General features: G+C 51.7%; 12 protein-coding genes across 12 annotated transcripts; 4 read left to right on the top strand and 8 right to left on the bottom strand.

Moving 5' to 3' along the window:
* Positions 1–64: 64 nt before the first annotated feature.
* On the bottom strand, positions 65–2206 carry Aud_007000 (uncharacterized protein; the record flags this gene model as incomplete). Its single annotated transcript, XM_043291896.1, has 2 exons — positions 65–1917; positions 1999–2206. 2 exons carry the CDS (start codon positions 2204–2206, stop codon positions 65–67), a joined length of 2061 nt encoding a protein of 686 aa, XP_043147831.1.
* Positions 2207–2812: 606 nt separating this feature from the next.
* On the bottom strand, positions 2813–4027 carry Aud_006999 (metal homeostatis BSD2 family protein; the record flags this gene model as incomplete). The annotated part of the gene is made up of 3 exons (XM_043291895.1): positions 2813–3391; positions 3447–3935; positions 4004–4027. The coding sequence occupies 3 exons, from the start codon at positions 4025–4027 to the stop codon at positions 2813–2815; spliced, it is 1092 nt and encodes a 363-aa protein (XP_043147830.1).
* A 456-nt stretch (positions 4028–4483) lies between these two features.
* On the top strand, positions 4484–4922 carry Aud_006998 (ubiquinol-cytochrome c reductase complex assembly factor 2; the record flags this gene model as incomplete). Its single annotated transcript, XM_043291894.1, has 2 exons — positions 4484–4495; positions 4548–4922. The coding sequence occupies 2 exons, from the start codon at positions 4484–4486 to the stop codon at positions 4920–4922; spliced, it is 387 nt and encodes a 128-aa protein (XP_043147829.1).
* Positions 4923–6239: 1317 nt separating this feature from the next.
* mep20 (putative penicillolysin/deuterolysin metalloprotease) lies at positions 6240–7365 on the bottom strand (the record flags this gene model as incomplete). Its single annotated transcript, XM_043291893.1, has 2 exons — positions 6240–7093; positions 7146–7365. 2 exons carry the CDS (start codon positions 7363–7365, stop codon positions 6240–6242), a joined length of 1074 nt encoding a protein of 357 aa, XP_043147828.1.
* A 1101-nt stretch (positions 7366–8466) lies between these two features.
* Positions 8467–9772, top strand: Aud_006996 (uncharacterized protein; the record flags this gene model as incomplete). Its single annotated transcript, XM_043291892.1, has 2 exons — positions 8467–8916; positions 9074–9772. The coding sequence occupies 2 exons, from the start codon at positions 8467–8469 to the stop codon at positions 9770–9772; spliced, it is 1149 nt and encodes a 382-aa protein (XP_043147827.1).
* Positions 9773–10065: 293 nt separating this feature from the next.
* On the top strand, positions 10066–11124 carry Aud_006995 (putative glycosyl hydrolase; the record flags this gene model as incomplete). Its single annotated transcript, XM_043291891.1, has 1 exon — positions 10066–11124. The coding sequence occupies one exon, from the start codon at positions 10066–10068 to the stop codon at positions 11122–11124; it is 1059 nt and encodes a 352-aa protein (XP_043147826.1).
* Positions 11125–11138: 14 nt separating this feature from the next.
* Aud_006994 (putative polyphenol monooxygenase) lies at positions 11139–12274 on the bottom strand (the record flags this gene model as incomplete). Its single annotated transcript, XM_043291890.1, has 3 exons — positions 11139–11970; positions 12018–12143; positions 12186–12274. 3 exons carry the CDS (start codon positions 12272–12274, stop codon positions 11139–11141), a joined length of 1047 nt encoding a protein of 348 aa, XP_043147825.1.
* Positions 12275–13110: 836 nt separating this feature from the next.
* Positions 13111–14334, bottom strand: Aud_006993 (putative extracellular sialidase/neuraminidase; the record flags this gene model as incomplete). The annotated part of the gene is made up of 1 exon (XM_043291889.1): positions 13111–14334. The coding sequence occupies one exon, from the start codon at positions 14332–14334 to the stop codon at positions 13111–13113; it is 1224 nt and encodes a 407-aa protein (XP_043147824.1).
* A 2326-nt stretch (positions 14335–16660) lies between these two features.
* Positions 16661–20395, bottom strand: Aud_006992 (ankyrin repeat domain-containing protein; the record flags this gene model as incomplete). Its single annotated transcript, XM_043291888.1, has 3 exons — positions 16661–16822; positions 16891–16896; positions 16925–20395. The coding sequence occupies 3 exons, from the start codon at positions 20393–20395 to the stop codon at positions 16661–16663; spliced, it is 3639 nt and encodes a 1212-aa protein (XP_043147823.1).
* Positions 20396–21630: 1235 nt separating this feature from the next.
* Aud_006991 (uncharacterized protein) lies at positions 21631–22825 on the top strand (the record flags this gene model as incomplete). The annotated part of the gene is made up of 3 exons (XM_043291887.1): positions 21631–22043; positions 22101–22521; positions 22571–22825. 3 exons carry the CDS (start codon positions 21631–21633, stop codon positions 22823–22825), a joined length of 1089 nt encoding a protein of 362 aa, XP_043147822.1.
* A 1030-nt stretch (positions 22826–23855) lies between these two features.
* Aud_006990 (uncharacterized protein) lies at positions 23856–24950 on the bottom strand (the record flags this gene model as incomplete). Its single annotated transcript, XM_043291886.1, has 1 exon — positions 23856–24950. The coding sequence occupies one exon, from the start codon at positions 24948–24950 to the stop codon at positions 23856–23858; it is 1095 nt and encodes a 364-aa protein (XP_043147821.1).
* Positions 24951–26418: 1468 nt separating this feature from the next.
* On the bottom strand, positions 26419–26900 carry Aud_006989 (uncharacterized protein; the record flags this gene model as incomplete). The annotated part of the gene is made up of 2 exons (XM_043291885.1): positions 26419–26629; positions 26704–26900. The coding sequence occupies 2 exons, from the start codon at positions 26898–26900 to the stop codon at positions 26419–26421; spliced, it is 408 nt and encodes a 135-aa protein (XP_043147820.1).
* Positions 26901–27893: the final 993 nt, after the last annotated feature.

Genomic DNA, 27893 nt, shown 5'->3' with positions numbered 1-27893 from the left:
ATAGACTATATATCCAAAACGTACGGAGTACGCAAAGCAAACCAAGGAAGGCTAAACGCTAGAGTTAATGATAATACCCCTTCCACCAAACAGCCATACAAGCCGCAACGACCAAATCCAACATCTTGATCCCCTCGTCTTCGACGATCAGTTTGCCTAGTTTGGCGCTCTTGCCGCGCAGGCCCCCGCCTGCTGGTTCGCGCGCGAGCGAGAAGTCGAGACGGTCGAGGTCGTCAGCGCCGCCGCCGCCGCCGCCGCTGCTGGTGCTGCTTGAGGAGGGGTTGCGGGTGTGTGCGTGTCTTTGTCTGTGTGGGTGTGCGTGGCCGGGTACGCCTGAGACGGAGGAGATGCTGGTGCCGGAGTGGGAGCGGGGTCTGGTGTAGGTTGTTGGGTTGAGGAGGTGGGCGAGGGAGTTACGTTTTGAGGTGGCGTGTGCGTGTGCGTGTCCGTTTGGGTGGGATGCTTGGCTTGGAGAGGAGGATGAGTGGCCTGGGGTGTCGGAGGAGGTCTGGCTGAGGGTGAATGGGGAGACATGGGCGGAGCTGGACGGGTGGCCGGCTTGAAAGGGGGTGTTGAAGCGGATTTCTGCGACGGTCACGGCTGGAGCCGCCGGGGTGGAGGGGTTCGTTCCATTGCCTGGGTATGAGGGCGTGGGGATCATGTGCTTGCATTTGAGGCTGCGGCCGTTGACGCTGGTGGAGAAGGTGCAGATGCCGTTCCAGGGGGAGGTGAAGGTGTAGTAGCCGCTTTTCAGCTTGGATTGGGCGTGCGAATGTGGCCGGGTCGGGCTACCAGTAAAGGTGTCCAGTGAGGCTCTGTTGGGAGGCATATCCAGGGAGCCTCGCGAGTCGTCCCGCTGATGATGTGGCCGCGATACGCAGAGCTGACGGCGGAATTTGCGTGGTAGGGACGGGTCCAGGGACCGTGTTTCAGGGTGCGACTGTGTAGGAAATTTGAACGTGGATGAGGATAGAGACTGTCCGTCTGATGGGAGGTTTATGCCCAGACTTTGCAGGGAAAAAGGCTCATCCTGGGCTAGGAACCGGTTGTACCCCGGAGTCGACACCTCTATGTCGACGGCGGTGCTGTCTGTCTTGGACGTGGAGATGGTCGCAACATTCCATTGACTGCCGTGAGTGGGATCGCGGCGGATGAGAGTGATATGGAATCCCCGTCGGTCTGCGGCCTGGCTGTGGTCGCGCGGCCTTCTGTGAGGAGACTGCCCTGGGCTCCTTGACGGCGACGGTCTGCGAGGGTTCGATCCTGCCCCGTCAGACGTATGCGGTCGTAGTTCGGGCCGACTGGTGTCCAGGCTACGTCGTCCTGCGGACAAGGCTTCGTACTTTTCCTTCCAGCTATCGAGCCCTTTACTATTGAGGTACCCCGACAGGGCGCTCCATCGATGACTCTTCGCCGCACTGTTGTTGATCGGGCCTGGCGTAGCTTCCTCTATTGGCACAAACGACAGAGGCCGACGCGGTGGTAACGGGGGTGCTCTAGTCTCTCCTGTATCTCCACGCGAGTCGCCAAGGTGGTCGCTGGTATCCGAGGCAGCGGTAGCTGACTCTAAACTGGGAAAGCCTTGACGAAGCGTCGGGCGGGATGGGGGAGGCGGAGGCGGAGAGTCGACAGTAGCAGTGTACGGCGAGTCATTCTCCTGCTGCAATGGTGTCTGTGGAAGAGGACCACCGGGGACAGGTTTTCGCCGGACATTGTTCAATCGCGCAAACTCGGGCGGTACTCCATCGCTCCATTGTTCCTTTTGTAGTTTCGCCTGTTGTTCTCGCTCCTCCTCGACCTCCTGCAGCAGGATCTCGTCCTCTGGCGTCGCAACATGAAGGTAGTAAAGGGAGGCGTTAATGGCTTCTGCGGAGATGCTTGATTTGGTCGGAGGCTTCAATGGCGAGAGAAATACATCTGTACATGTCAGAGCTGTCCGTCTTCCTCAAATGAAGTAGGGCTTGAATGAGTGGCGCGGGGCAGCTCCACAGGAGATACCTTTGCTTCCAGGCACGCGCACAATATAGAGCACGAGAGGATCTAGCTTCTTTTGCGTCGGATTGCGAGGATAGGCCGGTGGGTTGGAGGCTATGGTAGTGATGGACGAGAGCGAACGAGCCTCGACTGGAGGCTGAGGGACATTGGGATGGACCGAGGCGGGGGATAATGCAGAAGCTGCGTCCGCCGCACCGTCCACCACGGCCATTTGATTGTCTATTAACAGTCGCAGTGGCAGGTAGGTGACGGGGCGCACGGAATGAGCTGTATTGGACGACTGAAAGGGTCTAGGGAGGGCTGTTCCTGAGCAAAAACAAACAATCGCGGAGGAGCCGGGAGGATTGGGCCGTTGTGGAGAAACCGCCAAGAGATTAAATATCAGCGACGATCTGCATGAATTGCAGTAGATGGAGAGAGATGATGACCGGTCAAGCAGAGAGGGATCTAGAAAATAACAGGGGTCGTAAAGACAAGTTTGTTGTCTAGAGTACGAGACACGTAAGTGAGCGGCGAGTCTGCTAAAATCGCTGCCTGGAGTACGACTGCAGATCTATGGACCCAATGGCAGAAGCCAACTTCCATCGAATTGGTATCTCGAAACAAACGAAAATAGCTACAAAGAAACTATGCCCGTTGCTGAATCCATTATTACTGAATGAAACATGAATAAAAATGAAGGAGACAAAGCCCGAGTCCCATTGCCCGGCCAGATAAACCAAGGATATCAGATATGAACTCCAATGCGTCCGCTGAATGATCCGCTGTTCTGTACCTATTCGACGATCGAATGATCGGTCTCGATTGAATAACTGCTCTATACAACCGTTTCGGACCGTTCGCCTTCCGCGATGATCGGAACGCTGAGACCACGCTCGGGACTTTGTAGTACTAGTTGCTCATGCCGCCGGGCCCGTAAGAAGTCGCTGATGGCGCGTATGAGAATGAACCAACCGACAATCATCAAGACATACGAAACCCACTCGCTCGTGGTGATATCGGATATCGCGCCGCCGCCGCCGTTGCCACCGGAACCATCAGACACTGAAGTTGGATCAAAGGTGTGGCTGTTGGGATCTGGAGGAGGAACATAGTCCGCACCGCCATCACCCGATCCCCCATCACTCCCTCCTTTCATGTAGAAACCATACTGCACTAACGTGAGGCCGAGACCAGCTCTGCTACCGTTTTTCGCGGCGTGTGTGGTGTGAAGAAGATATGTCAGGAGGAAGCCGACCAGTTGGAAGGACATTGAGATCATGGCGTTCCAGACGAAGGAGAAGATTGAGCCAACGGGCAGTCCATCCACATAGACCTCGTCGGACGAGATGCCGGGGGCCAAGATGGTGGTCTCCCAGTACGGGGGTGTGGCGTCTGCAGCTGCTTCTTCGTAGGACTATAGACGTCAGGATCCCGAATATTAGACTCAGATACTCAGATAGTATGCTTACCGGAGGTAGATCCTCGTTCTTCTCTCCGCGTTCTGGCTTGGCCGCCAGGTTGGCAAAGACTCCGTCATTTGACGAACTGATCACGCGACCTGCGCCTGACGAGGGTGTGCTGAAACTGGGCAGTATTGTTGGTCTTCTCTGAAGTGTCGAACCCGACTGATTACTCTGTGATGATGGTTGTTCGTTGTTGGCGGCCGATGAAGGGGCAGTCTCTCGGCCACTTCCCGCTGACTGCTCCGGATGGGCCCGCATCAGTCGCTGTCGGTCATCGGGTTCGTCATCTGCCTCGGAATCGCTGGCGTCACCAAAGGCGTCGGCAAGGGTCTGGTCTGCATCGCTTCGATGGGGGTCATTCTGGAGAAGTCTTCTTGATGAGAAGGAAGAGGAACGAGAATGGAATGAGGGAGGCGGAGACGAGGGCGTAGGGGCGGTTTGCAGAGGAATCGACGAATGAGAGTCGACTTCGTCGTCCTCGTCATGGGCATTAACCTGCAAGTAGTCAATATCCTGAAGGGATCGATATAAAAATATGTCTATATAGATGGAGTGCTGCCTACCCTTTGATAACGCTGCGAGCTCATGACGAGCTGAGCAGGTGCACGTAGGGGACACTCGGATACGACAAAAGAAACAACAACTGTGAGATGAGAGAAAGGAGACAGAAAGAAGCAGATGAAAGAATGTGCAGAGATGTAGTAACACTCGATTTGATACTTGTGAGGCGTTGACTTAGGATGAGGATGGAAGGGGATCGACCGCTGTCTCCGTAATCTCCTCACTAATCAGGCAGACAGCGGTGGCGGTGACTGGACATCAGTGTGGCTGATGTGGTCCATGTGGCTGAAATTATGGCCTGGAATCTGGGGCATCTCCGATTTTCCGATATCATCAATCCATCATCTGCTTTATCAGACGTTCAACTGCAGAACCACAGCTCTGTCGCCTTACACCTTGATCCTTTGATTCAGCTCTCAGATATTGTGAACTATTTACCTGTCTTTGCATCACTAAAGACAAAAACATATCAGTATCTCACCATGAGCAAATCAGTAAGTCCACTCCAACACCACCGTGCAAAAAGCACCTCACTAACAGCTGCAGACTCTGAACCCCCAGACAATACAAAACCGCATCAGTCATCTCCTGAAACACTGGCCGGCCGACCGCGTCCGCCCGGCCTCTGTCTCCGTTCAGAACTACCTCCAATCCCACCTCCCAACAACACAACCGCAACAAGCGCAGCCACAACAAGCACCGCCGTCCAAGACAGAAATCTCAGAGGCCTCGCTCAATGCCCTCTCGTCATTACTGGAAGACCGTTACGCGAGACGGTATCCGTTACCGCCGAAGCTGCGGCGGCCGGCGGCGAACCCGGACCACTACGATAATGTTGTGAAGGAGTTTGAAGAGGCACCGGGGCGGGATTTCTGGGGAAGAGTTGGGAAAAGGCTTGGGGGGTTGTTTAGATTTACGTGATGGATGGTGTTATGGTGTAAGATAAGTGTATGTATATAGCTGTTGTCATTGTACTATTAAAAAGTTGATTAACTTCGATAATTGAGCTGCAGAAGGTAATGATCTGGAAGTTGTATACTACTTGTCTTGGATAGTTACTTTGCTATAAGTTATAGTTGATGACTACGAGACATTGTCGAATGTAATAGTATTCCTGCCATCTTGATCGAATATACTTGGATGTATCAGCGTCTTGCATCTTGCCTTTTGCATCCTATGCTCTATGCTCTATGTCTATTTTAAACAACCTTGACCTGCATAATCAGCAGATTGAGAAATGCTGTGCTACAAGCAGTCGTCTAATTCTTCCCACCAAACAAATACATACTTCTACTAATGATTTGTGTCCAAGTATCTGCAAAACAAAGCATAAGCTCAACCTGAATGCCTCCGCACAGCGATGTCATGACATGGCAAACCTTTCTATACGAGGTGGACAACCTCCAATTCGACAGGTCTCAAACACCCTGAAACGCGACCAACAGCATTGATATCTGACAGTCAGTGCTGAAGGGTATCTGTCAGCTGTTCTATGCATATGCAACATGGTGATGTAAGACATACTGAGATATTCGATATATATATTTACATCTATCCGCATCTACTACTACCATCAACATCTACAAGTACAACCAAACTAAACACAATGCATCTCTCCCACCTCGCACCCGTCCTCTTCCTCACCCTCGCAGCAGGTATCTCAGCAATCATAATCTACACAGAGAACTCCACTAACGAAGATAGCATCCCCCGGCTGCCCCAATAACCTCTGCGGAGATAAACCTTGTCCATCCCCAAGCACCTGCACAACCTACACCCGCACCTCCCCCTCCTCAACCCTAACAACCTGCATCCCCGCCCCAACCTGTCTAGGCGTTTACCGTAGTACCCCCCAGCCATGCATACGAGTTGCTCGACCTGCTGACAAGGTGACATAGAATCCTGCTCGTTCGGTACCGGCCTCAGTTGCTGCTCCGGGTACTGCGCCGCGACGAAATGCCGGCCCACGAATCCCAAGTGGCCGGCCTGCGCGGAGGATTTCCAGCTGTGTGAGGCTGATGCGGACTGTTGCTATACTGGAAGTAAGTGTGTGGAGGGGATTTGTCGGAGGGTTTAATTGATCCTACGGGCTGGCTTGCGTTATGATTATGGTATGCTTTATGAAGTATGAAATGAATTGATTGTGTTATGTAAAAGCAAATTTGCTACTATCTCATCTCTCGTTTCTCGTGACTATCTCATACTGTCTAGCAGTTGAGGTTCACGGCTATGTCCATGTTAGTTGGGGAACTCTTGAAAGTGGAAGAGGAGAGGGGAGGTACCGTTCGCAAACAGGGCATAGGAATCCGCGTTGAGCACAGCCTGGCTGGTACCCAAGGCAGTGGAAGCCCCGTATCCATAGGCGTAGTCCTCCGTGCCGGGCGAGTACACGCCCGGGGCATGGGTGAACTCATGCAGGGTAGTGGTGGCTTGGTCCTGGGCGTGGCAGGAGCGGGTCAGGGCGGGGAGTTCGGAGTAGTAGATATCGCAGTTGGCGATGATGTTGTTGGAGGGGAGAGTATAGGCGAGGGTGTTGGAGTCGCAGTAGCCGTAGGGGTCATTGCAGTAGTAGGTAGTCTTGCCGGACGACTGGGACGAGGCCTCGTTTGCGACGGCGCGGAGGCGTGCAGCGACGGTGTTGCGGGTGGTGCTGGAGGTGGTCTTGAAGTACTCCTGGAAGCGAGCGGAGGAGCCCGAGGAGGCAGCGCTGGCAGCGGCGTTGGCGAGCGAGACGGTGTTGCGGAGGGCCGTGGCGAGGGCCGTGGCGCGGCTGCTGGAGCAGGAGGTGACCTTTGTGCGGCGGTCGAGGAGCTTAATGGCCTGGGGCACGGCGGCGGCCTTTGCGGCGTCGACCTCGATCTCGAGCTCGTTCGACTGGTAGGGGATGTAGCCCGAGACCTTGTTGTCTGTGGCCATGGGGACGACGCCGTCGGTTCGGATGGTCACGGGGCCGCCCTCGGTGAGCGCGGCGGTGCTGGCGATGTCGAACTCGTCCTCGAAGGTGGCGCCGGGGGCGAGGGTGGTCAAGGCATCGTTGGAGAGACCTTGGGTGAGGTAGCGCCGCTTGATTCCGGTGAACTCAACCTCGGTGGCTGGACTCGTTAGTATGTCTTTGTCTCAGGGGCAGTGTGAGGAGGAGGATACCATTGCGGAAGAGCGAGACCTTCTTGACAGGGGCCGCATCGTTAAAGAAGTTGAGATGCACAAAGGTAACCTCCTCTTTGCCAGTGTTCTTGACGGTGGCCTTGATGCGGGTGTTGTCGACCTGGGTGAGGGTGACATCAAGGGTTGGGGCGTTGGCAGGAAGAGCCAGAGCGCCATTGATGAGGGCCAGAATGGCAGAAGCGAGGACAGTGACCTTCATGATGATTGGATTGGATTGGATTGAGATGCTTTGCTGTTGCTATCGCTCTTGCCGACGCTTCTGTTGGACCTGGGATCATCCTCGTATTTATAGACATCCTGGGGCCGATAACTGAAGCATCGATATCACAAACAGGGCTTGAAATCGAACGGAGATATGTCCAAAACAGGAGGTTACATCTATCCCGTCTGCGACTTTGACAGGACGATAAGACCCCGATTGTCTGAAGACCTCCATGGCGTTTTACAAGCCGGCAGAACCACTCCGCGAGGCTTGTTGAAGCACCACCATCGGCCGGGCCGAGAATTAAGCTTGGCCCGCCGGAGGACCGTTGGTTCAGGAAGGCGAGATTCTTGTCTGCATGAGGTATATCAGCGTTGGCCGCTTTGGATTGGAACGCCAAGAGGGTTGGTCCGGCCTGTAAATAAATGAAGAAGGAGTTTACCCGGTGGTCCGTCTGCCTGGAGAGGAATGTCCGTGTCGAGTGCCGAGATAGTCTGTCTGCAGAATGTATCTCCAACCATTGAGGTCTATCGGCATGTTTCCGGCTGTGATCATATCAGCATTGTTCTTGTGGTGTGTTGACTTCAACATACTGAACAACAGTGATGATGGCGGGTCTAGACTTGATCTGCTCGTATTCTAGACTCAGACCCTGAGTTTCCCCTGAGAATCGGGTGAAACGAGCGGATTCACTGACCATGACTGTCAGAGAAGTCTGGGGCTGACTCGTAACGGTGACTGAAAGAGACAAAGGCATAGATTAAAGTGCCGATCACCACCACTTTATCAATCCTTAATATCCGGCTGATACTGAAGCAATGCAACCCAAGACTTCTTGTCTCACTTCCCCCTCTTTCATTCCCAGTTATTTTCCTGCTTAAAAGCTTGGCAGCTTCCGCTGTGCATATAATTGGTGCATTACATATCTTCATGCAAAGCTTGGGGTTTCATCACCCATCCCCTCATCTCTCATCCCCCTCCACCGCTTCTCCGGCTTCGTCCGTTACTTCCGGTATCAGACACTATTCATTTCCTCCTCCTCAACTGAACGACTGAACGACTACCAACCGACGACTGACGACTGACAACCGACGAGACATGACAAACCTCCAAGTAATCCTCTCGCCCGTCCCTCCCTCCGCCACTCCCCCCATCAGCCTCCCCATCAACATCGCCATCCACAACCCAGCAGCGACCCCAGTAACCTTCCTCAACTGGGGCACCCCGTTCGACCCCAAAGCCAACCTCCTGGGCGTCTTCCAGATCAACGACACCACCGCCGATCAGCCCATCACCCTCGACACCATCAAGTTCAACCGCCAGCTGCCTCCTTCGCGGGACGATCTGGTCGAAATCCCCGCCGAGAGCTCCATGGAGCGCACGATCACCATCCCGCATGTGCCACTAGAGGAAGGACACGAGTACGCCGTGCAGGCAAAGGGCATCTGGCATGGGATCTGGGAGTGTCCCCGCGACCAAGTAACGGATTCGCAGCTGCAGCAGCTCGACCAGAGGGGGGAGTTTGAGTCCGAGCAGGCCGTGTTCAAGGTTACTCAGTAGTTGCCAGCATCCTGTACCAAGTACAGACAGTCAATGGATGTGTTGATGTTGTACATGTACGACTGGACCCCGTATATAACCTCCACCACTGCGCTTGTAGTATGCTTATATCCTTCGATACCCCAAGTCACTCATAGTGTAATAGCGAAACAAAGAAATGGTTGCTTATATTGATATCCCCACCGACGCAGCCCGCGTGCTCTCCGTCTTCTTAGCAGGCGGGATAGCCATCATCCCCTCGAGCGTCGGCTACGGGATCGTAGCCACGGAGTCTACCGCGCTACAGCGCATCTACACGGTGAAGCGTCGCCAGCCGCACAAGCGCCATGCTATCATAGGCAGCTACGCGCTGCACCGCGAGATACACGTCCTCCCGCCTGACAGAATGGATCTCGTGCGCTTGCTCACGGTTGACCTAAACTTCCCGCTAGGGGTGATCGCTCCGTACCGGCGGGACCACCCGTTGATTGCGAGACTAGACGAAGAAACACTGGCGGCGAGTTCGATGCATGGCACCATGGCCATGCTTGTTAATGGGGGTCCATTCCAGGAGGAGCTGGTACGGGTGGCTGCTGCCGGCGGGAGGGCGGTGCTTGGCTCGAGTGCGAATCTGACAGGGCAGGGGACGAAGACGATGGTGGAGGAGATTGAGCCGGAGATTCACGAGGCGGCGGATATTGTGGTTGATTATGGACGGGTGAGGGATTGCTGGCCGCGGGCGAGTTCGACCATGGTGGATTTCGAGAGTATGCGGGTGGTGCGCGTTGGGGCTTGCTATGAGGTTATTCGTGATGTGGTGCAGAGGTTTGCCGGTATGCAATGGCCGGATCCAAGTGTCAGATGAGGTTATTGTTGTTGCCGGTGTAAGTTAGGGTTGCATCCGCAGTTGGAACGAGTAAACAGCTTATATCTACTACGCTGCCAGTACTCAGCCATCTTAAGCATAGCTATACGAGCATCGTATAGCATCGTATATCAACCAATTAGTATCTCCAATGGCCAGACTAAACCACCTAAACCGCCGATCATGCAACCTTGGGTGCACTAATCTAACCCCGAATGGCTTCATTTAGCGAATCTCAAGTATATAACTAGCCCTTCGGTTCTACTTCTCACCATCACCCAAACCACAGCAAAATGAAACTCTCAACCCTCCTCCTCAGCGCAGTCTGCACTGCTACTTCGACAGCAACTACCACTGCAAACCAAGCAGCAACCCACGTAATCTACTCCTACCCCGGCCCCTCCCCCCCGGCAAGCCTTCTCTCCCTCATCTCCTCCGGCAAAGTAGGCGGCCTCATCCTCTTCGGCGAAAACATCGACGCCAACCTCTCCACCACCATCGCCAGCATCCAAAAAACCTACGCCTCGTCCCCAGGCTACAATGGCACGCCACTGCTCATCATGACCGACCAAGAAGGCGGCAAAGTCCGCCGGCTCCCTGGCGGCCCGACCCTCTCCGCGAAGCAGGTCGGCATGTCGGCCGATCCGGCATCTACAGCTGCAGAAGCAGGGACAGAAGCTGCGAGCACACTGAGCAAGTACAGCGTGAATGTGAATCTCGCGCCTGTGCTGGATGTTTACCGCTCCGCGGGGAACTTTATAGATGAGTATGGTCGGTCGTATGGGAATTCCTCCCGGTTGGTAACGTCTTGCGGGGAGGCGTTCATCGCCGCGCAGCAAAAACAGAAAGTGATTGCTACGGCAAAGCACTTCCCTGGACTCGGGGCTGCGGGGGCAGGCGAGAATACAGACCTCGTGCCGGTGAGGATTGACCGCGGGCTGAAGGAGTTGCGGCGGGTGGATGAAGCGCCGTATACGGCTGCGATTGCGGCGGGGGTGGAGATGGTGATGGCCTCGTGGGCGGTGTATCCTGCGCTGGATGATAAGCCGGCTGGGCTGAGTGAGAAATGGATTCAGGGAGAGCTGAGAGGGAGGCATGGGTTTAGGGGTGTGACGATCACGGATGCGATTGAGGCCGGGGCGTTGGGGGCGTATGGCGATGATGCGGCGAGGGGGGTGCTTGCTGCGCAGGCGGGGATGGATCTGCTTCTTGCGTCGGCGAGGAATGTCTCGCAGGGGGAGGCGATTGTGGATGCACTGACCAAGGCATTGGAGACAGGGGAGGTGGATACGGAGGAGTTTGAGGCCGGCACGGCGCGAATCATGGCATTGAGACGGACTTTACATGTATAGACAGATTATCTAGGTCATGAATAGATGTAGCAGTATTCCTCTCCCAATGGATCCATCAAATCTGCCACCCTCTTCGGGCCCCCCAAGACCCCAAACTCCACGACCGTATCGACCGTCACGTTCGGCGCCCACGGCGGATCAAACATCCCCGCCGTTCCATTCAGGGCATACCGTCGCTGAGGACTTGCAGCCTGCCACATCGCCCACAGCCGATCCACCATGGCATGATGCAAAAAGAACGCCGGGTCCTGCACCGACGAAAACACATCCCCCATCGTCGGCCCCAGCGCAACATGCCCCGCGGCATGGGCGCCCAACCGGCCCGCGGTGCTCGGGTCCAGCACCCCCAGGAACTCCTGGATCGTTTGAGCGGTAAGCATGCGCTGCACGGTGTCGTGACCGGTGAACCGCTGCAGCGGACGGGGGTTAAAGCTGCGCATTAGACATCGCGGGTTGTATCTAAAGGCGGACGGATCGAGCGGGCCGTACAGCTTGTCCAGGCTGTGGAGGCTCAGCGGGCCCATGTTTGCTGACCAGGCCGGGAAGGTGAAGGGCCCGGCTGTCACGCAGCCGCCGCCGCTGCCTCGGCCAATACAGCCTACCTGCTCGTCGCAGAGGATACGCTCGTCTGGGTTGTAGGTGCCGTCCCCGGAGAGGGAGGAAGGGGAGTTATCGAAGAGGGGGGAGACGGTGAGGTTGGGGTGTAGGGGCCAGTTCCAGTAGGGAATGGAGCCATTGTAGGCGCATTCGGTGCGGAGGGCGCTTTCGAAGAGGTGCAGGAAGTGGCGGTGCCAGGGGAGGAAGAGGCCGTTGTTGTGGATGCGCGAGGTGTAGTTGATGTGTGTTCTGGCTGTCATGAACCAATGCATGAGAGACAAGAGGATGGAACATACGCTACAAAGTCGTCGAATCGATCCCGGACTCCGGGGTACTGGTCATTCGGGAGGATCGAGGGAAGAGACCGTAGACAGAACAGCGCATCGATGTAGTCTCGTCGTTCGAGGCGTGTCAAGGAGCTCCTATTCAATCAATACTCGTCCTCTGCTGGTGGCATCACATACCATTCTCGCCTGACTCGCGCATTTTGAAGCGTACACGGTAGGGCAGGGGATGCAACCACGCCTAGGAGGAAAAGAAAAGCAAGAAGCATGATTGCTTGAAGATTAAGATAGAGGCATGTCCATTATTTAAATCTGCCTGACAGCTAGACCGATCCTGCTGTGTAACGGTGCTTCTGTTTGCACAGGGATCAGGATCATAGCCAATACGCTGGCGGTGTCTAGGAGAATATCCACATATCATACGATGATTGCATGCTATTATTGCCTGTCCTGTACGTACATGCTGACAGCCACAGCTACAGCTCCAGTTTATGTTCCGGTTCGTCCACGCAAAACACACTCCAGATCGGCACCGGTTCATCGCTCTCGTGCACGCCGGGTTTCAGCAGTGTCTGCCGTCCGATACACATGGGGCCTCTGTAGTTTGGTCAGTATGCTGAACTAGTTTGAGACTCATCAACAATCAGGCAGCGTACGTGAAGAATCGACATGGCTTCTTGAGCGACACCGTCGTCACCTCACTGCAGTGGTCAGTCAGCACCATAACCCCAAGCGCCGTTTGCCGTGGACGTACTAGGATTCTAGAGTATGACAATCGTCCAAGGGAACGCTAATTGATTTGCTTCCTTCTTCGATGGTTTCCAGCCCGATCTGCAATATCCCTGTTAGTGCTGCGTTGGAAATTAGAGTGGATGACTGACAGTCGTGTTTTTGGCTGCGGCCGAGACGACCAAGAGCATGACCCAGGAGAGACGCATTTTGAGTAATCGTATGAATCGTATGATGGTAGAATAGAGAAGAGAATCGGGGAGAAAGTATTTATTTCTTACAAACTAGGGATAGAGGGATAACAAGGGGTGGACTCGACTCGTGTCTCCCTTGCGGATCGATACACAGTGTAAACATTCCTACCATCGTGATGAAATCAATTGTTAGGACCATTCAGGATCCACGACAGATTGAATCTCCTCCAGATGATGGCCCGATACGAATCCTTGCCCGTGCCATCATTGAAGAAATCACTCTCCACCAACGCCCCAATCTTATAGTCCCCCGTCTTGGTCATACTCGAATAACCTCCCTCATTGCCCGCCCCGGTAACCTTCGCATCCTCCAGCTTCCGCCCATAATCGAACTTGCGCGCGTCCTCATCATAGCTAATCCGCACGCGCATCTCCCGCCGACTCCCCCCCGACGCGGAATTCAAAAAGATCGTCCGCGCCGGCGCATCGCTGTTATACCGCAGCACAGACCCCTCGCACGCTGGATCCGGCAACCCGGTGTCCGTCGCAAACGCCCCGAACCCGCCGTCTAGCGTCCCCCGCGCCACAATCCGGTACCCCTTGGCGCTGGGCCGGTCATTGCGGTACAGCTTCCCGTCCGGCGTCTGCGCGATCGTCCCCTCCGCCCCGGCCCCGGACAGCCGCTGCACGCTCCACGTGCGGTTGCCCGGCGCGCCGCGGCCCACGATATTCCGGCCCATGGCGGGGATGACCAGCTCGCCGGTCGTGAGGCGGATGCCGTTGCCGGGGCCGACGGCGTCCCAGGCCCAGCCGTTGGGGGTGAGCTCCTTGGTGAGATCTACTGGCTTGGACCAGCTGTTGCCGTCGTCTTTGGACTCGGTGAGGTACAGGTGTCGCCGGCCTTCCCAGGTGGTGTCGATCTTCTTGGTTATCGTGCCGTCGGGGAGGACGTCCTTGCCGTGCTGGCTGTAGGTGGCGCCGTTCCACGAGAGGAACAGGTAGATGGTGTTGTCGTCGTCGACGACAGGGGTGGGATTGCCCCAGGTGCCTGCGCCGGAGCCGACAACTTCGCGGAGAGACTCCCAGTCTGATGGGGACGCGCCATTGTTCGTGGTCGTCTTGGTGCGCTTGTAGACGAGGTTGATGTCGCCAAAGTCCTGGTTTGTGTGCCGGCGGCCCTCGGCGAAGGCGAGGATGCGGCCGGTCGTGGTGCGGACCACGGCGGGGATGCGGAACGAGTGGAAGCCGATTCCTGTAGACAGCTTATCCGGCGAGGCCATGTTGGCGCTGCGGAAGAGAGGGAATTCATCGTGGTAGGGGGCGGCCGATTTGGCCGGGTCATCGATTGCCCATGCTGGGAGGAACTGCACAAGCAGCGTCAGGATGATCAAGCGCATCGATTGCATCTTGCTGGATTGCTGCTGTCGTGAATCTGACCGGTCGCGTGTCAGGCTTTATAGCCATAGCCAGAAATTACGTCTTGAGCACCCGGATCAGGTTATCCAAACATTCTTGAATATCAACGCACGTGGGTGTAGTAGCTACAGCTAAATATAATCTCGTGTTGAGACCTCGTATACGATCGACATGCACATCGTATTCCTTCTATCACTTATTATGGCAAGTAGCGAATACGAACTCGGAAATTAGACCGGCCGTGTCAAGCTGCTAAGGATTCCGCCGTAGCTTGGCGCTCTTCATTTTGTTGCATTCGTATGATGCTCAATTGAGAATGGCTCTCTGTCATCACAGCATGCAGGGCAATCCGCCGACGCCACTCGTCGTGTCCGCAATCATTGTACCTGACTGGAGCGAACGGGCTTACGGTAGCTCCTTGCTGCAAGGGCAGGTTACATTGGAGTGAGGTATTCGACATGTTCACCGCTGAGACAATATACTGAAAGCAAGTCGTTCACGGTGGTCTCCTGACGAGTGCTGCGAGTCTGGCAAGGATATACCTCGGATCAGTCAACCAACTGCGATTGTCATCTGCGATACAAACCCGACTTCAGGGGTAGCCCGTGGACCGCGGATCAGCGCCTCTTGACAGAACAGACCACTTTAATCCAATAATGGTGATAGAGAAGCCATGTATAGAACAGCCCATCTAAAACAGACCAAAGGCATGTTGCACTGGCCTCCTTAAGTACTGAGAGTTACATCCATTGTAAACATCATCACGCTAACTCGCAACATGGAATCATTCACACCGATAAATGAGAGGAGATGGATGCCTGTGTTCATCTAGGGGCTAGAAATATAGGTTCATTATTGTGCGGTGAGCTTGCCCATCCTGATATTCTAATTCTTTCTTTTGGCATTAAATAGCCAGCAAAACCGGTAAATTATAGGGTGGAAGGAAGACAGATACACTGTAGTTATAGTAGATAAGCATGAGTTAATGACAAAATTACTTCCTGATTTTCATATGACCACTTGTCTCTCCTTTACACAGCAGTTAAGATTGCATGGATTCTGAAAGGTTAAGTAGGGCTACAAGCACCTACTGTTTAGATGTGACCTTCCCTAAGCTATGTACTTAATTTGAAGAAAGATAGGAAGACTTTACCACTATCCTTATTTATTCTTGAATCCTCTCCCTATCTGATGTTATGAATTTACAGTCCCCTAGCTCGATTTATCACTAGAGAGGTCTACGAGTTACAGCAGTGCATAGTCATCCCTAAACTAGGAACATCCGTCAAGTGCAGGAAACGCTGCCTTGAATGGGTGTAATTCTCATGCAGGGAACTACAAAGTTATCAAACAAGGAAGAAAACCAAAGACACTAGATACAGGCACAGCAATATAGTGATTGTGTGCTTGAAAATTATTACTTGACAGCCAGTGCCCGATGTTAAGCCAAGCTCTCGCCATGCATTGCCCATAATCAATGGAAACAAGAGCCAAACAAATGCTGGGGAGACCCTACTTCTATATACCAAACGTAGACTTCTCAGAGATCATGGTTAAGCCGTAGTCTGTGGCAGGTATGTTGGCGTATTATGAGAAGAATTAGCGCTATTCTATGCTGTGTAACTCTGCATAAAGGTCATTCATGAAGAGCTATATATTAGGCACTGACTTTTATCAGGAAGGGCGCCAGTAATGTTGTCTGCGAGAAAGATATCCAGCTGTTCATTTGCCTAAAGGTTTAGTACTTCTGATGTAGAAATTTGACATATTCAGTGCATTGCTGCCGTCATTGACCATTGCCATCCTTTATCTGCGTCTATGTACAATACTTGCTTCACCATATGGATTTGAGAATCTCCTTAGACTCATTAGGTCTTCATTGCGGAAGATGGCCCGAGCCAAGATCTGTTCTTGTCATGGATAACGCCTCGTTTCACCACCGAGATGAAATAAGTCAGATGTGCTCTCAAGCCGGGGTCCAACTTGTGTATATGCCACCTTACTCTCCGGATTTGAATCCCATTGAGGAGTTCTTTTCAGAGTTGAAAGCCTTTATTCGGCGGCACTGGCAATCCTTGGGATTCCCTTGAACCGCTCCCAAAGTACAGGGATGGGAGCGAGAGTCTGCAAACTATGGTCGCGGAAAACCACCATGATCATCGACGAGGTGAGCATGATAGATCTGTCCACCCTCAGCATCATCGACAACCACTGCAAATCAGCTAGATCGCTTGAGAGATCCTACTCAGACCTTAGCGCATGGCTAGGAAGCAAGGATACTGTCGGCTTTCGTGCAAGTTTCCTTTCGTTTCCCTCCTATTCCCTATCATTATAGTTCACTTCACGCTGTAGCTCCTCGAGCCACTCGAGTTGAGCGTGGCGGATTTGGCTTTGCTCCAAATCGGGCGAACGTAGTACATCATCCACTGGAACATGCAGGTACTCATGGTTTTGGCACCCTGGCACCACAGTACAACCCTGTGTATACAGGTTGAAACACACATCACAGAGATGGACACTCCAACAGTCGTGGCAGATATGCATACCCTCATCTATAAAACATAAACAACCATCACAGACACAGAGAAAGTTTCCAGCCACAGCGAAGATATATTTATAAGCTGTTCGAGCATGGTCTTGCTTTCCCAAGTTGAGGAGTGCATATCCAAGGTCTGCCAGGCGGTCGAGGTCAAGCGGATTGCCTCGTAGCTCTTCAGATAGTATGCCCACCGTGTTGCGTAATGTGTCATGTCTGGTTGAAATAGTAGTCATTTTGTAACTACCTCGGGCTTCCTCCATTTTGTTGAACAGTGCTGTCGCACTACTAGCGTAATCAAAAGCAGAGCGGCCAAACATATCAATCCTGTCTGGATCTGCGTTTAATTGAAGCAAGCACTCCAAAATGTCCGCCCTCTTGTAACGGATGGCAAGGTGAAGTGGCGTAACTCGGCGTGCCCCGCAGTGATTGACAAGGTTGTCTATAGAAGCTAATCGAGCTGACACCTCGAGATCGCCTCGTAAAATTGCATAGTGCAACGGCGAAAATCCGTATCCAGTGAGAATAAATGGATTCGCGCCGTGTCCTAGTAACCAGTTGGCAATATCAAGGTGCCCGCCAATGCAGGCAAGGTGTAAGGGAGTCTCTCCAAGCGTGTTGGCTCCATGGATCGGGGGCGTGGTTTTTTCGAAAAGAAATTCAATCATGGCTGTGCGTCCAAAATACGCCACCGAGTGAAGAGTCGTGTGGCCTTCCAAGTCGGTTTCATTGGGATCACATCCTTTGGTCATCAAGTCCCTCACCAAGTCAAGGCGTCCCAACGCAACCGAAAGTTGTAAGGCTGTCGAGCCTGGAACCCGGCCTGGTGATATCTTTGCCAGTTCGTGCTCTAGTATTACACGCTCAACCGATATATTTCCGTTCGCTATTGCAATCTGTAAAGCGGTACGGCCCGCATCGTCTTTCGCATCTATATCTGCACCGCTGCGAAGAAGGAGTTTAGCAACGCTGTCGTGGCCTCGCGAAGCAGCAAGATGTAGAGACGTAAAGCCATCACTGCGTTTGCTGATGTTAACCCAAACCAGCCTGATGAGCTCCACGCCGATCCAAAATGCGTAACATGAGTAGGGATAGTAATTGACTGCAAATCCATAACCATACCAGTGACAAACACCTAGACCGATCCCGAGTAGACCGAAGAGTACGCGCCATATTGATCTGTGTGCACTCGGCATACCACTTGCGAATATGGGCGTTACGGCGTAGGGCAGAAAAAGAGCGATTTCCAGACGATTAACTGAGAATAGTATCACGTAGACGGGAATTGTAACGAGAACACTGCCCGCTACCAGGGCGCTCAGCGCGTATGTGGTGAGACCATGCCAGTGTGCAAATAGCCAGAAGCATAACAAAGCACATTGCGAACCAACAATGTGATATGGAATTTCTCTCCATGCCCGAGTAAGCTTTGAAACGACATAGCGCCAGTCCTTAAATAAATCAAGTAGCAGGCGCGCTCGACCCACAGGTGTAACGGCTGCCCAGCATATTTCCTGTCCACCAATGTTCCCTTGTCGAGAATTCAACCAGAACCAGTTCCGTGAGCGAGACATTATCAGGGATCCGACATATTGAAGAACTTGCAGGTTGAGAGCCAACACGGCGTATGAAAGAGCAATTGTTAGGTTCGGTATCACGCTCTCTCTAGCATGCCACTGCTCTTCAACCCATTCAGACTGCCGGGATAAATTAGCAGCCTCCATTGCGCTCCTCCAGGGAAACTCTCCGGAGCTAGATTTTGCATCAACTAGCCAGGCGGAATTCCCTTGTGTGGTGGGTGCGTCAAGTTCGGCCCACTTGTTTAGTAAAGCTGTGCAGATATCCTGGTGTCCTTCCCAGGCTGCCCAGTTCAGCGAGGTCATGCCATAATCCCTCTCGTCCACACTAGCTCCATTGGCCAGCAAGATATTCACCGTTTCTAAATGCCCGTTGCGGATTGCCCAGGTCAGCGGGGTCATTCCGTACCCCTTGCCGTTTATTGAGGCTCCCTTAAGCAATAGCCGTTCTACTGCTGCTGTCTGGCCGTTGCGCGAGGCCCAGTGAAGGGCTGTCATGTTGTGATCGCACGTTCGGTTGACTTTTCGATAGAGTATGTTAAATCCCAGCAGTCGGGGCACTGTCTCAGATTCGAGTAAAGGAATAATTCCACAAAAAGCTGCAAGGTGTATCAGTTCAAAGTTGCGTGGCGTATTCCACTCGAGTGGAGAGTCGGACCAATAAGTCTTGAGCCAGTTATCCCGGATAATAGAGCGTCGGTCGCAGAAATTCGGCCATCGTCTGAACATGTCCACTATTTCGGGTGATGACAGACGGGCGTGTTCCGGCCAGTATCGAGTAGCATAATCCAGAAGAGGATACTGACGTAAGGGTAACGGCCTGGCTAGGTACGAACGGTTATGACGAAGATTTATCCATTCATCCTGTAAAGGACTAGATTGGATATACTCGAAACACCTTGTAGCTACCCGTAAATGTACCTGCGTCTGGTCAAGGTAAAGCTCGCGAAACGGAGTGTTTCCCACACGCAGGTTCACGAGAGAACCCTTCGCCGAGCTGTGGATAAATCGCACAGTCGGCTCCAAAAACGCTTCTTCTGACTTGGACAGCTTCAAGAATCCGCCAGTTGATGTGATGTAGTGTTGGAGCCGGCTTTTGCTCACATGTGTGGCAGTTGCTAGCTCTGTCAACGTCAATGGGCGTACCGCTACCGCAACCCAATGTAAAATGCCTGCAACGACAGCACGTTCATTTTCTGGCACTTTAATTTCGAGCATTCGCATATAGATGTTAGTCAGCTTCCTCGGAAACTGTGTTAGGGTCCTTTCGACCTGCTGCGTTGGCATTTCCATCAGTTCAGGGACAACGAATGCAACCCATAAAAACGTCCCACTGGCTCCCTGAATGAGGTGTTCTCTCACGGTTCTCCGCAGATCCGCATTGTACTGCCCATGGATTGCGAGCTCATCAACCTTTACATCAATAAACCGGTCAACGTCTGACTTGACCCCAGGGTTATACCTAGGGTCCAGATTTATATCGGCAACCTTAGATAGCTCATGAAGTTTTGGATCGAAGTCTGCGCTGGTAACAATAAACTTCGTAATTTGGTCGGAAATAGGCCGCTTTGTGATCTCGTTTATCCTTTGGAGTAACCATTGACACGGTTCTTTTCCAACTTCATCAAGGCCATCCAGCACACAGAACACAGTGGGTTCCTCGACCGTGGATAAGAGCACCATGAAGTTCCTCCATAGGACATCTCTGTTCGCCCTGCTGAAGAGACCGGAGCTTTGACTATAGAATTTGAAGTCTCTCAATAAATGTTTGATCAGATCCGGCTGTCGTTTCAAGAGAAGGTAAATTAAGCCGCAAAGGACAGTTATCTCTGTGTTTCTTTTATCGTCTTGGTAGTCGCAAAAGTAATATAGGACGAGAGTGTCCTTGGAGCGCGGGGCGAATCTGGCATCGATTACATCGGTCAGGTATCTCGCCATCATTGTTTTACCAACTCCTGGAGGTCCATGAAGCCAGAGGAGGTTTGATGACCATGCATGATGCCAATCTGTGTATCGCTCGTTCGTGAATATCCAGTTACATGTTCCGGGTACCCTCTGGCCCTGTTCATATGCTAACTTCTGTTTATCGATTTCTGGGTCTGTGCGAAAGAGAGATAATTCGCAAGCTTCACGCGCCTCAGCTTCGTGATCAATTCCTAAAAGTCAGAGAAACCAAGAACTTAGCTCATTCTTGCGAATTATGTCGTCATTGCATGTTAGAATATCGCTGTACCGAGTTGGATAAGAGATGCCAGTTTCATCATATCGGAAGTTAAGACTTGGCTGATTTACCTTGCCCGAATGTAACTGGACCAGATAGATCTCCTTGGATATGCAGTCCATTGCCAGTAACAAAACTTGAACCGCTGTACTCCCGGTCCGATACTGCGGCTCTTTCACCATATCTCGCCTGGACCATAGGTTGACTCATCACGTATCTTATCCTGATGGTTTAAACAAAAGGATTTGGCGAAGTGGTGAGAGGAAACAATTCACACACTGGGCATTTCAAACTCCTTATCTGACAGTTGCCAAGATTGAACTGAGAACTAGAATCACATGGCCAACGAACCACTGACAGCGTCGATCGTTCGATCTCTGACAACAAAGTTCGCCTGAGCCATCATTCGGTTCACTTTGGCTCGATCTCTGTCAACTTGATTGCTCTCCCATAGGCCAAAAATGATCGCCAAGCCCTTGATGACACCCTGCACAACTTTGATTCGACACATAGTGCCATAGCTGTAGCACGAGGATTATTATAAACGTGGGATTAACCTCGAGCTACTTGGTTGGTGGTTTTTCCACCCACAAAACGTGGCGAAAGTTTATCTTGAAATCGGTCCTTGGGAGAACTCGTCCGGGCACATCTAGACTGTACCAGGGCCAAGGTACACATTAACCTTAATTTGCTTTAACAGTTCTGCATTGAGTAACTTCATCGTCATCCTATCCATTTACTACAGTTGAATGGAAGTTCTTCCATTAGATTGCATCATCATCATGGTCAAGTGCTCGCAGGTTACCAAAAACAACATCTATCACATGAGCTCTTTCTCTTCACTTATACGCGGCAAAGTGGCCTAAAGCAGACGGTACTATGTATGTTATGATTATCCGCCTTATATCGAGTAACACTCGTTTTACTTCATGTCATATTAATCAAAGTCACGATGGCAGACCCACTAACGATCATCGGAGGCATCACTGCAGTTTTGGATCTGATTTCATTCGGATATAAGATCATATCTGTGGCAGCAGAGCTCAAGGAGTCCACTGGGGAGCTAGAAATCAACAATGAGCGGGACATCATTGTCAGAGACATTGAGGTAATACTGGGAAACTTGCGACAAAGGAGCAAGGATGAAGACCACAGCCTAGGGCGCCTCCGACAGAGTTCCTTGGTCATTGCAACTGAATTCAAATCGGCCTTGGATAAACTGAAGATTCACGGCAACGTCACGAAATGGAAGACCATGAAGGTGGCATTTGCCAATATCTGGGATAAGAAAAAGCTCCAGGAGCTAGATAGTCGACTGAGAGGGCTCACCTTGGAACTCAATACACATATAACTGCCAACTCGAGGTAAATTACTCTAATAATAAATCGCTGCAAGTTGCAGCTTTACTTACTTCACCATAGTGTGTTGCTGGAAGAAATGTCTGAAGCACAAAAGAGTCGCTTCGAAACCGTACAAACTGATATCTATAATCTACAAGACCAGATTGCGGAGGCTTTCAGCCGGCAAGAAAACAAAATGACTGCCCAGCTGACTGTATTGAAGGAAGCGTCCACTGGGATTGCCATTGACACGACCGCGATCCAAGGTAGGCTTGAGAGGATGGAAAAGGGAGATGAAAAACTACGAACCACCATGGACGAAATCCTCAAATCAGGCACTGCTTTACAAGAGAAGTTAACCGAGGTAGAAAGATTGATGGAATCAGCATTTCCCGGTGATGGCAGTGTACGCAGTAACGAACTGGAACGGGCTCGTGACGCTCTTCGCAAGGGCTATGACCTACTTGCCTACCACACCTTCGAGAAAACTGAAGCTACTTTGGTGAGTCAACCGTCGGTTTGTGAGTTAATTCAAAGCTTATCGACACTAGATGGAGAACGCTTCTACTGGAGGGTGGGATCCCTCTCAGATATCAGCGACTGGCCATACCTACTCTGGAACTTCCCTCGTGATGGGGCAAGGTGTGCATATTCAAGGTGACCTCGGAGCGCCGAATACCAATATCGAAGGGAGTAGAAATCTTTACAGTGGACATAGCACGACTTCAGAGAGAGGGACTCATATCCAGGGCAATATTAATGACCCTCGACTCTTCTCTATTTTACTGGGAGGCCGTGGCAAGTGACATGAAAGTCACAGCAGGCGCTCAAGTTGGGCCACTACGTGTCAAAGCACTTAGATGCCAGTATAGCTGCAGAACTTCAACTGGACCTATGATATTTTATGAGGGGAGATCTCTCCTTGCACCATCACCTTAAGTAAAAGCACGAACGGCCGGCTCTATAGTGTGAAGTCAAAGGGGCATATAGAAAGGAGCCACGTCACAGCACCATCTAAGAAGTTCAAAAACTGTCCCTTAGTAGGTGTAGATCCTCAGGTGGACAGTAGCAGTCTTTATACCTTAGTATAATGTATCACTTTGTTAATCAATACAAGACTAAACACTTTCAACATGTATGCCCAGAAAGCTTCACTCTCTATGACCTACTCTTCTCAGATTGCAGTATATTTAATAACTCGCAATGTAGGACTGACGTGCAATGACGGTCGGAATAATTTCTGCTCAAGAAAAATGGAGGAGTGTGAAATCAGATATGAAAATTTCTTGTAGTTCGGACCAACCCCATTCTATCTCGCTTCTCATGCAGTTGATGAGAGCATGTATGTTATACATTTAAGCAGCTTTATCAGCTAACTGATGCGCAGTTGTCACTCAACTAGCGGACAGAGCCGTGGTTGAACCAGTTGACTTGCTACACCTATTCTAATGCTCGGCTGGATCCCTGGCGCACCAGCTGGAACCCATCTGGGTGAACCATTACCTGAGAAAGCCATGACCTTATAGCCACGGACGGGGTCAATTAGAAACACTGGTACCTGAATAATGGGGTTCAGTTTATTCCACTCATATGATAGTTGCTCAATGCTGGAGGAGCCTTTGGATTAAGCTCGTAGGCTGCCGTCTTACCCAGAGAAGTACATATACCAAATCTGGAGCGCATGGTCTTTCAATGTATGTGAACGCAACATTTAGAAGTTAAAATGCAGTTTCTGTCGTGGCTCAAGCAAGAAGACTGTGCGTTCCATTGAGACCAGCCGATGCTATCAAGCTCCATCATCAACAAATCGATGATATGCCGATACCAACAGGCCGACTACATAAGTTCATGGTATTTTCGACCGTCTCCCAACTCAAGGATCCTCCGACTATCACTCAACTCTGCTATCACTGTGTCTCCTGGAAGCTCGGCAACGTAGTGTTTCTGGATCTTTGCTGGAATGGCTTCAGCCTCGGCTGGTAATTTCTCCATCGACTTTGCGTCTCCTGCTGCTACTGCAGCATCATCGACCTTATGATCATCATCACCACCACCCCCTGGCTCTTGCTCTGCCTCCTCTCTGGACTCCGGCGGAGATCGCCGCCCCATCCGTCGCACGAAATAGATTATCGCCCCGATGAATCCCAGCCCGACCGCAGAGCCCACCACTACGCCAGCGATTACACCTCCGCCGAGTGATGACCCCGAGGAACCGTTCGTAGGCGGAGCAGACGTACCCGTAGGTGTTCCCGTACCCGTAGGTGTTCCCGTACCCGTAGGCGTCCCCGTACCCGTACTCGTAATCGTACTCGAAGGTATCTCCGTGGTTGTAGAAGACCCGGTGCTCTTCGTTAGAGGCACCTTGAGCTGATCCCAACTCGTCTTCCCGGGCCACCCATCGGCGTCCGCACCAGTGTAGCCAAGCTTCTTTTGCCAACACTGATAAGACTCCCGGTCCGCATCAGTCCACTGGGGGCCCGGACCCGCGGTGTACTTCCCACAATTTTCCGCCACCAGTCTTTTTCCCATGGCAGTCACGATTGGGCTGTTAGGAGATGACTTGAACCAGTCGGATCCAGGGAACGGCTCGAGTGCCCCACTAGTGCTCGTATTCGCGCCTCTTAGGTCAATAACCGCGAACCCCCGTATCAGACTAGTCGAGCTCCGCGTGAGATCATGTTCGGCGCTCTCGCCGGGGTTATCTGTGCAATTGGGTGAGCCGTACAGGTAGATCCGCACAAGACTGTCCTCAGGATCGAATTTGAAATTTTTGCCTTTCGCATGATTGATTGCCTTGCACGGCTGTGCGCCGGTGCCTTCCTCGATTGTAGGGGTGTCGCTGGCGTTTCTCCAGACGAAGGTCCAGGCGAAAATTACTTGGAGAGAGTAGAGTGTGTATAGCGCTGTGAAGAAGTGCAACAGTCGGGCCATCTTTGCGATGCAGGAGATAGAAATAGAGGTTGGCCTTCGGAAAGTATTCAGAAGACCAAAAAGAAGGGCCTGAGCCGAAGATTTGGTGACTTTCGACTCTCTGTGCGGTTCAGAATAGGGGTATGAAGAGCATCGTTCAGGACGTTGGATTATTATGGTGGGACGTTGAAGGGTTAAAGGTTGTTTTTAGATGCAAAGTTCCCCGGATGCTCCTGAGAGAGTGTTCGGCTCTCCCTGAAATGCGCATTAGCCTGTTTAATGTATTGCCATGTTGTTATTAGTGGATAGCGCTCTTCATAATTCTCGTATTGGGGGCTGACTGGATCTATGCAGGACCAGCCTCTCACATACTGCGTAACAGCAGAATACGAGCCCCAAGACCAACCGTGCGTTCTCGGCACGTTGACTGGCATGAGGCTCAGCCTTGCATCAAATCATTCTCCCGACAATTATTACTCCACAACATGGTCGGCTGCGGATAAGACCCGGCATCCAGAAAGTATATACTCTCAGGTAGGTCTGTTTGGTTTATCATCTTTGAAAGCCTATGTGCACTGGGTTATCGGTGAAAGTACCCCTGGGTGGTCCACGGTTGGTACGCCGAGGTCCCCGCTTCAGGGCAATGGGGCACCAATTTGCCAGAATGGATCGTCGGGATTGACGGTCAGCCGAGACTTGTCACAATCTTGGCATACCAGTTGGTATATGAATCCGCAACGATGCAGAATACCCTGTCTAAGCGCTCGCCGATGATGTGGCAGGCTGTGAATAAGAGCCACAGGTTTTCTATTGCACGCACCCTACTCATCCTGAGGTACTCGTATCAAGCCCTATCTTAAAGCGGCAAAACTAACTAGAAGCGCGGATCCTAGCTTGAGGGTCAGCGCAGTAAAGTAATACCGGAACATCTCAGTCATTGAATGCACCTTCCAAGATCAATTTGCTGTGGCGGCTCACTTACCAATTACGTTACTTAACTAGTTAGTTAAGTTAATATGAACAATTTGGTCATTCAATCCCACAACAAATCCACCCACTAAGTTGCGTAGATATCTTAGGCTATATTATTAGGATGGAACATCCTGTCTCTAGTAGGACCTCTATTACCCTGGAGTGATAATTTAGATCCTTATAGCCTAGTATATGCTATCAAGCTTAAAGGCTAGTTCAAACATCAAAATATAACCCTCGGCATGCTCCCAAGAAGGTATAATCGCCAGTTTCTCAATAGCCCAACTTTGACATAAGGGAAAATGTCCTGTCTCCATTGACCACCTAGAAGGAGACCTCGCATCGCTCCCACGAGTCATCTTCTAATCTTCATATCAGTATATCCAAGCCACTCCAATGGTTTCTGACACACCAATAATAAACATAAAATCATCCCCTCGTCGCAGCATCGTAAGTCGTCGTCTATGCAATTATCACATTGGCGGTAAACCAACACACCACTTCACTGCAGCCTTTATCACCCGCGTCGGTAATAATATGTCATCTGGTCATCCTCGAGGGCGTTCTCATAAGGATGGTATGTTCCCCCATTTGTGCCGCAGGCGATGCAGAATCTCCTCGACGCTGCATAACCCTTCTTCCCGCACTTCCCCGTGATTTGCTCGTCGGTAAAGTTGTCAGCCGGCAGAAATATCCAACATTCAAAGCAGAAGAAGTGGTCTGTGTACCTAGAGGTATGTAAGTATAAGGATCGGTCATCTAGCTCCCTGGACACTGCAGGGTTTGTTGAAGGCCTACTCACTCTGGCCACAGTTCCAGTGTCATATGATATACGTTGAAGTCCTCCGACTTGAAATACTTTGGATCCTTGACGGTAATAGCGGACCGGAGATACTTGTTTGCATTTTTCAATGCCATTGCCGATGCAGGGTCAAGGTACTCGCAGATCATTAAATGGATCTCTGCTGGGAGATTGAGGAAGGTAGTTGTGGATGCCATGATGGAGTCGCTTTTGTGCTCAAGTTGGACCAAGAGAGGAGTAAGTAGAAGACAAAGAGTTGCATTCTTCCAACAGTACTGCTTTTATAGAAGATTGTGCTTTGCATTCTGTGACTATTCCAGCTGCATAACGGAATACTCCGTTGTGAGAAGCCTGAAGTGATGCACCCTTTATCCTGACTTCGTGCAAAGGGGAATGGAGTGTGCATTGTCCGGCTATTGCCAGTTGCATAACGGAGTGATCCGTTATGAGGCAGCCTGAGATGTTCTCTCATCTTGAGAGTAATCATAACTTGTCTTCAATAAACAGTAGGCTTCTGGCATCAGATTCACAGTGTCAACGAGAACGGGACAGAAAGCTTAGATTCGGTCTTCATGAGTTAGGGCTGTTTCTCTGCTTAAAGACAGGATCTATAGTCATGTGTAGGCAGCAAGGCAGGTAGTATGGCAGTGAGAGAGGCAGCATGGTAGCGAGAGAGGCAGCCCAAGAGGCCCCGTGGCAGGCAGGCCGTCAGGCAGGGAGAGAGGCACGCAGCGAGATAGGCAGAGTGATAGATAGTGAGGGAGATAGTGAGGGAGATGGTAAGGGAGATGGTGAGGTAGATGGGGGGTAGAAGATCTCACAGGGCAAGGTAGTCCAGCGAGACCCTGGGCAAAACAATATTACGGGAGGTCGCAACCCCCATTGAATCTGAAACGGGCAAATTATCCGACAACATCCCGGATCCTCAGTTTTCGTGATGAGCTTCATAATAATGATCAGGCAAGGTTGTCTTGGGCTGAAGACACAGTTGTCGTCGCTAGAACTCAGAGGTTAAAGAGTAAATGCCCGGAGAGGACCTCGTCTTACTAGCGACCATACAAACTAAACCAGGAGGGTTGACCACATGACTGACCTGGAGTCCTTCGCATGAATCAGGGAGCTAAAGGGCATGTCTACTCTGGAAGGAAGAATATACACATCGTACTACAAGCATTCCTTGCGACATACCA

The sequence above is a fragment of the Aspergillus udagawae genome, assembly GCF_001078395.1.
Source record: "Aspergillus udagawae IFM 46973 DNA, scaffold_5, whole genome shotgun sequence".
Taxonomy (NCBI): Eukaryota; Fungi; Ascomycota; class Eurotiomycetes; order Eurotiales; family Aspergillaceae; genus Aspergillus; species Aspergillus udagawae.
Note: the sequence above shows the minus strand (reverse complement) of the source record. Positions and strands in the feature narration are given on the sequence as shown.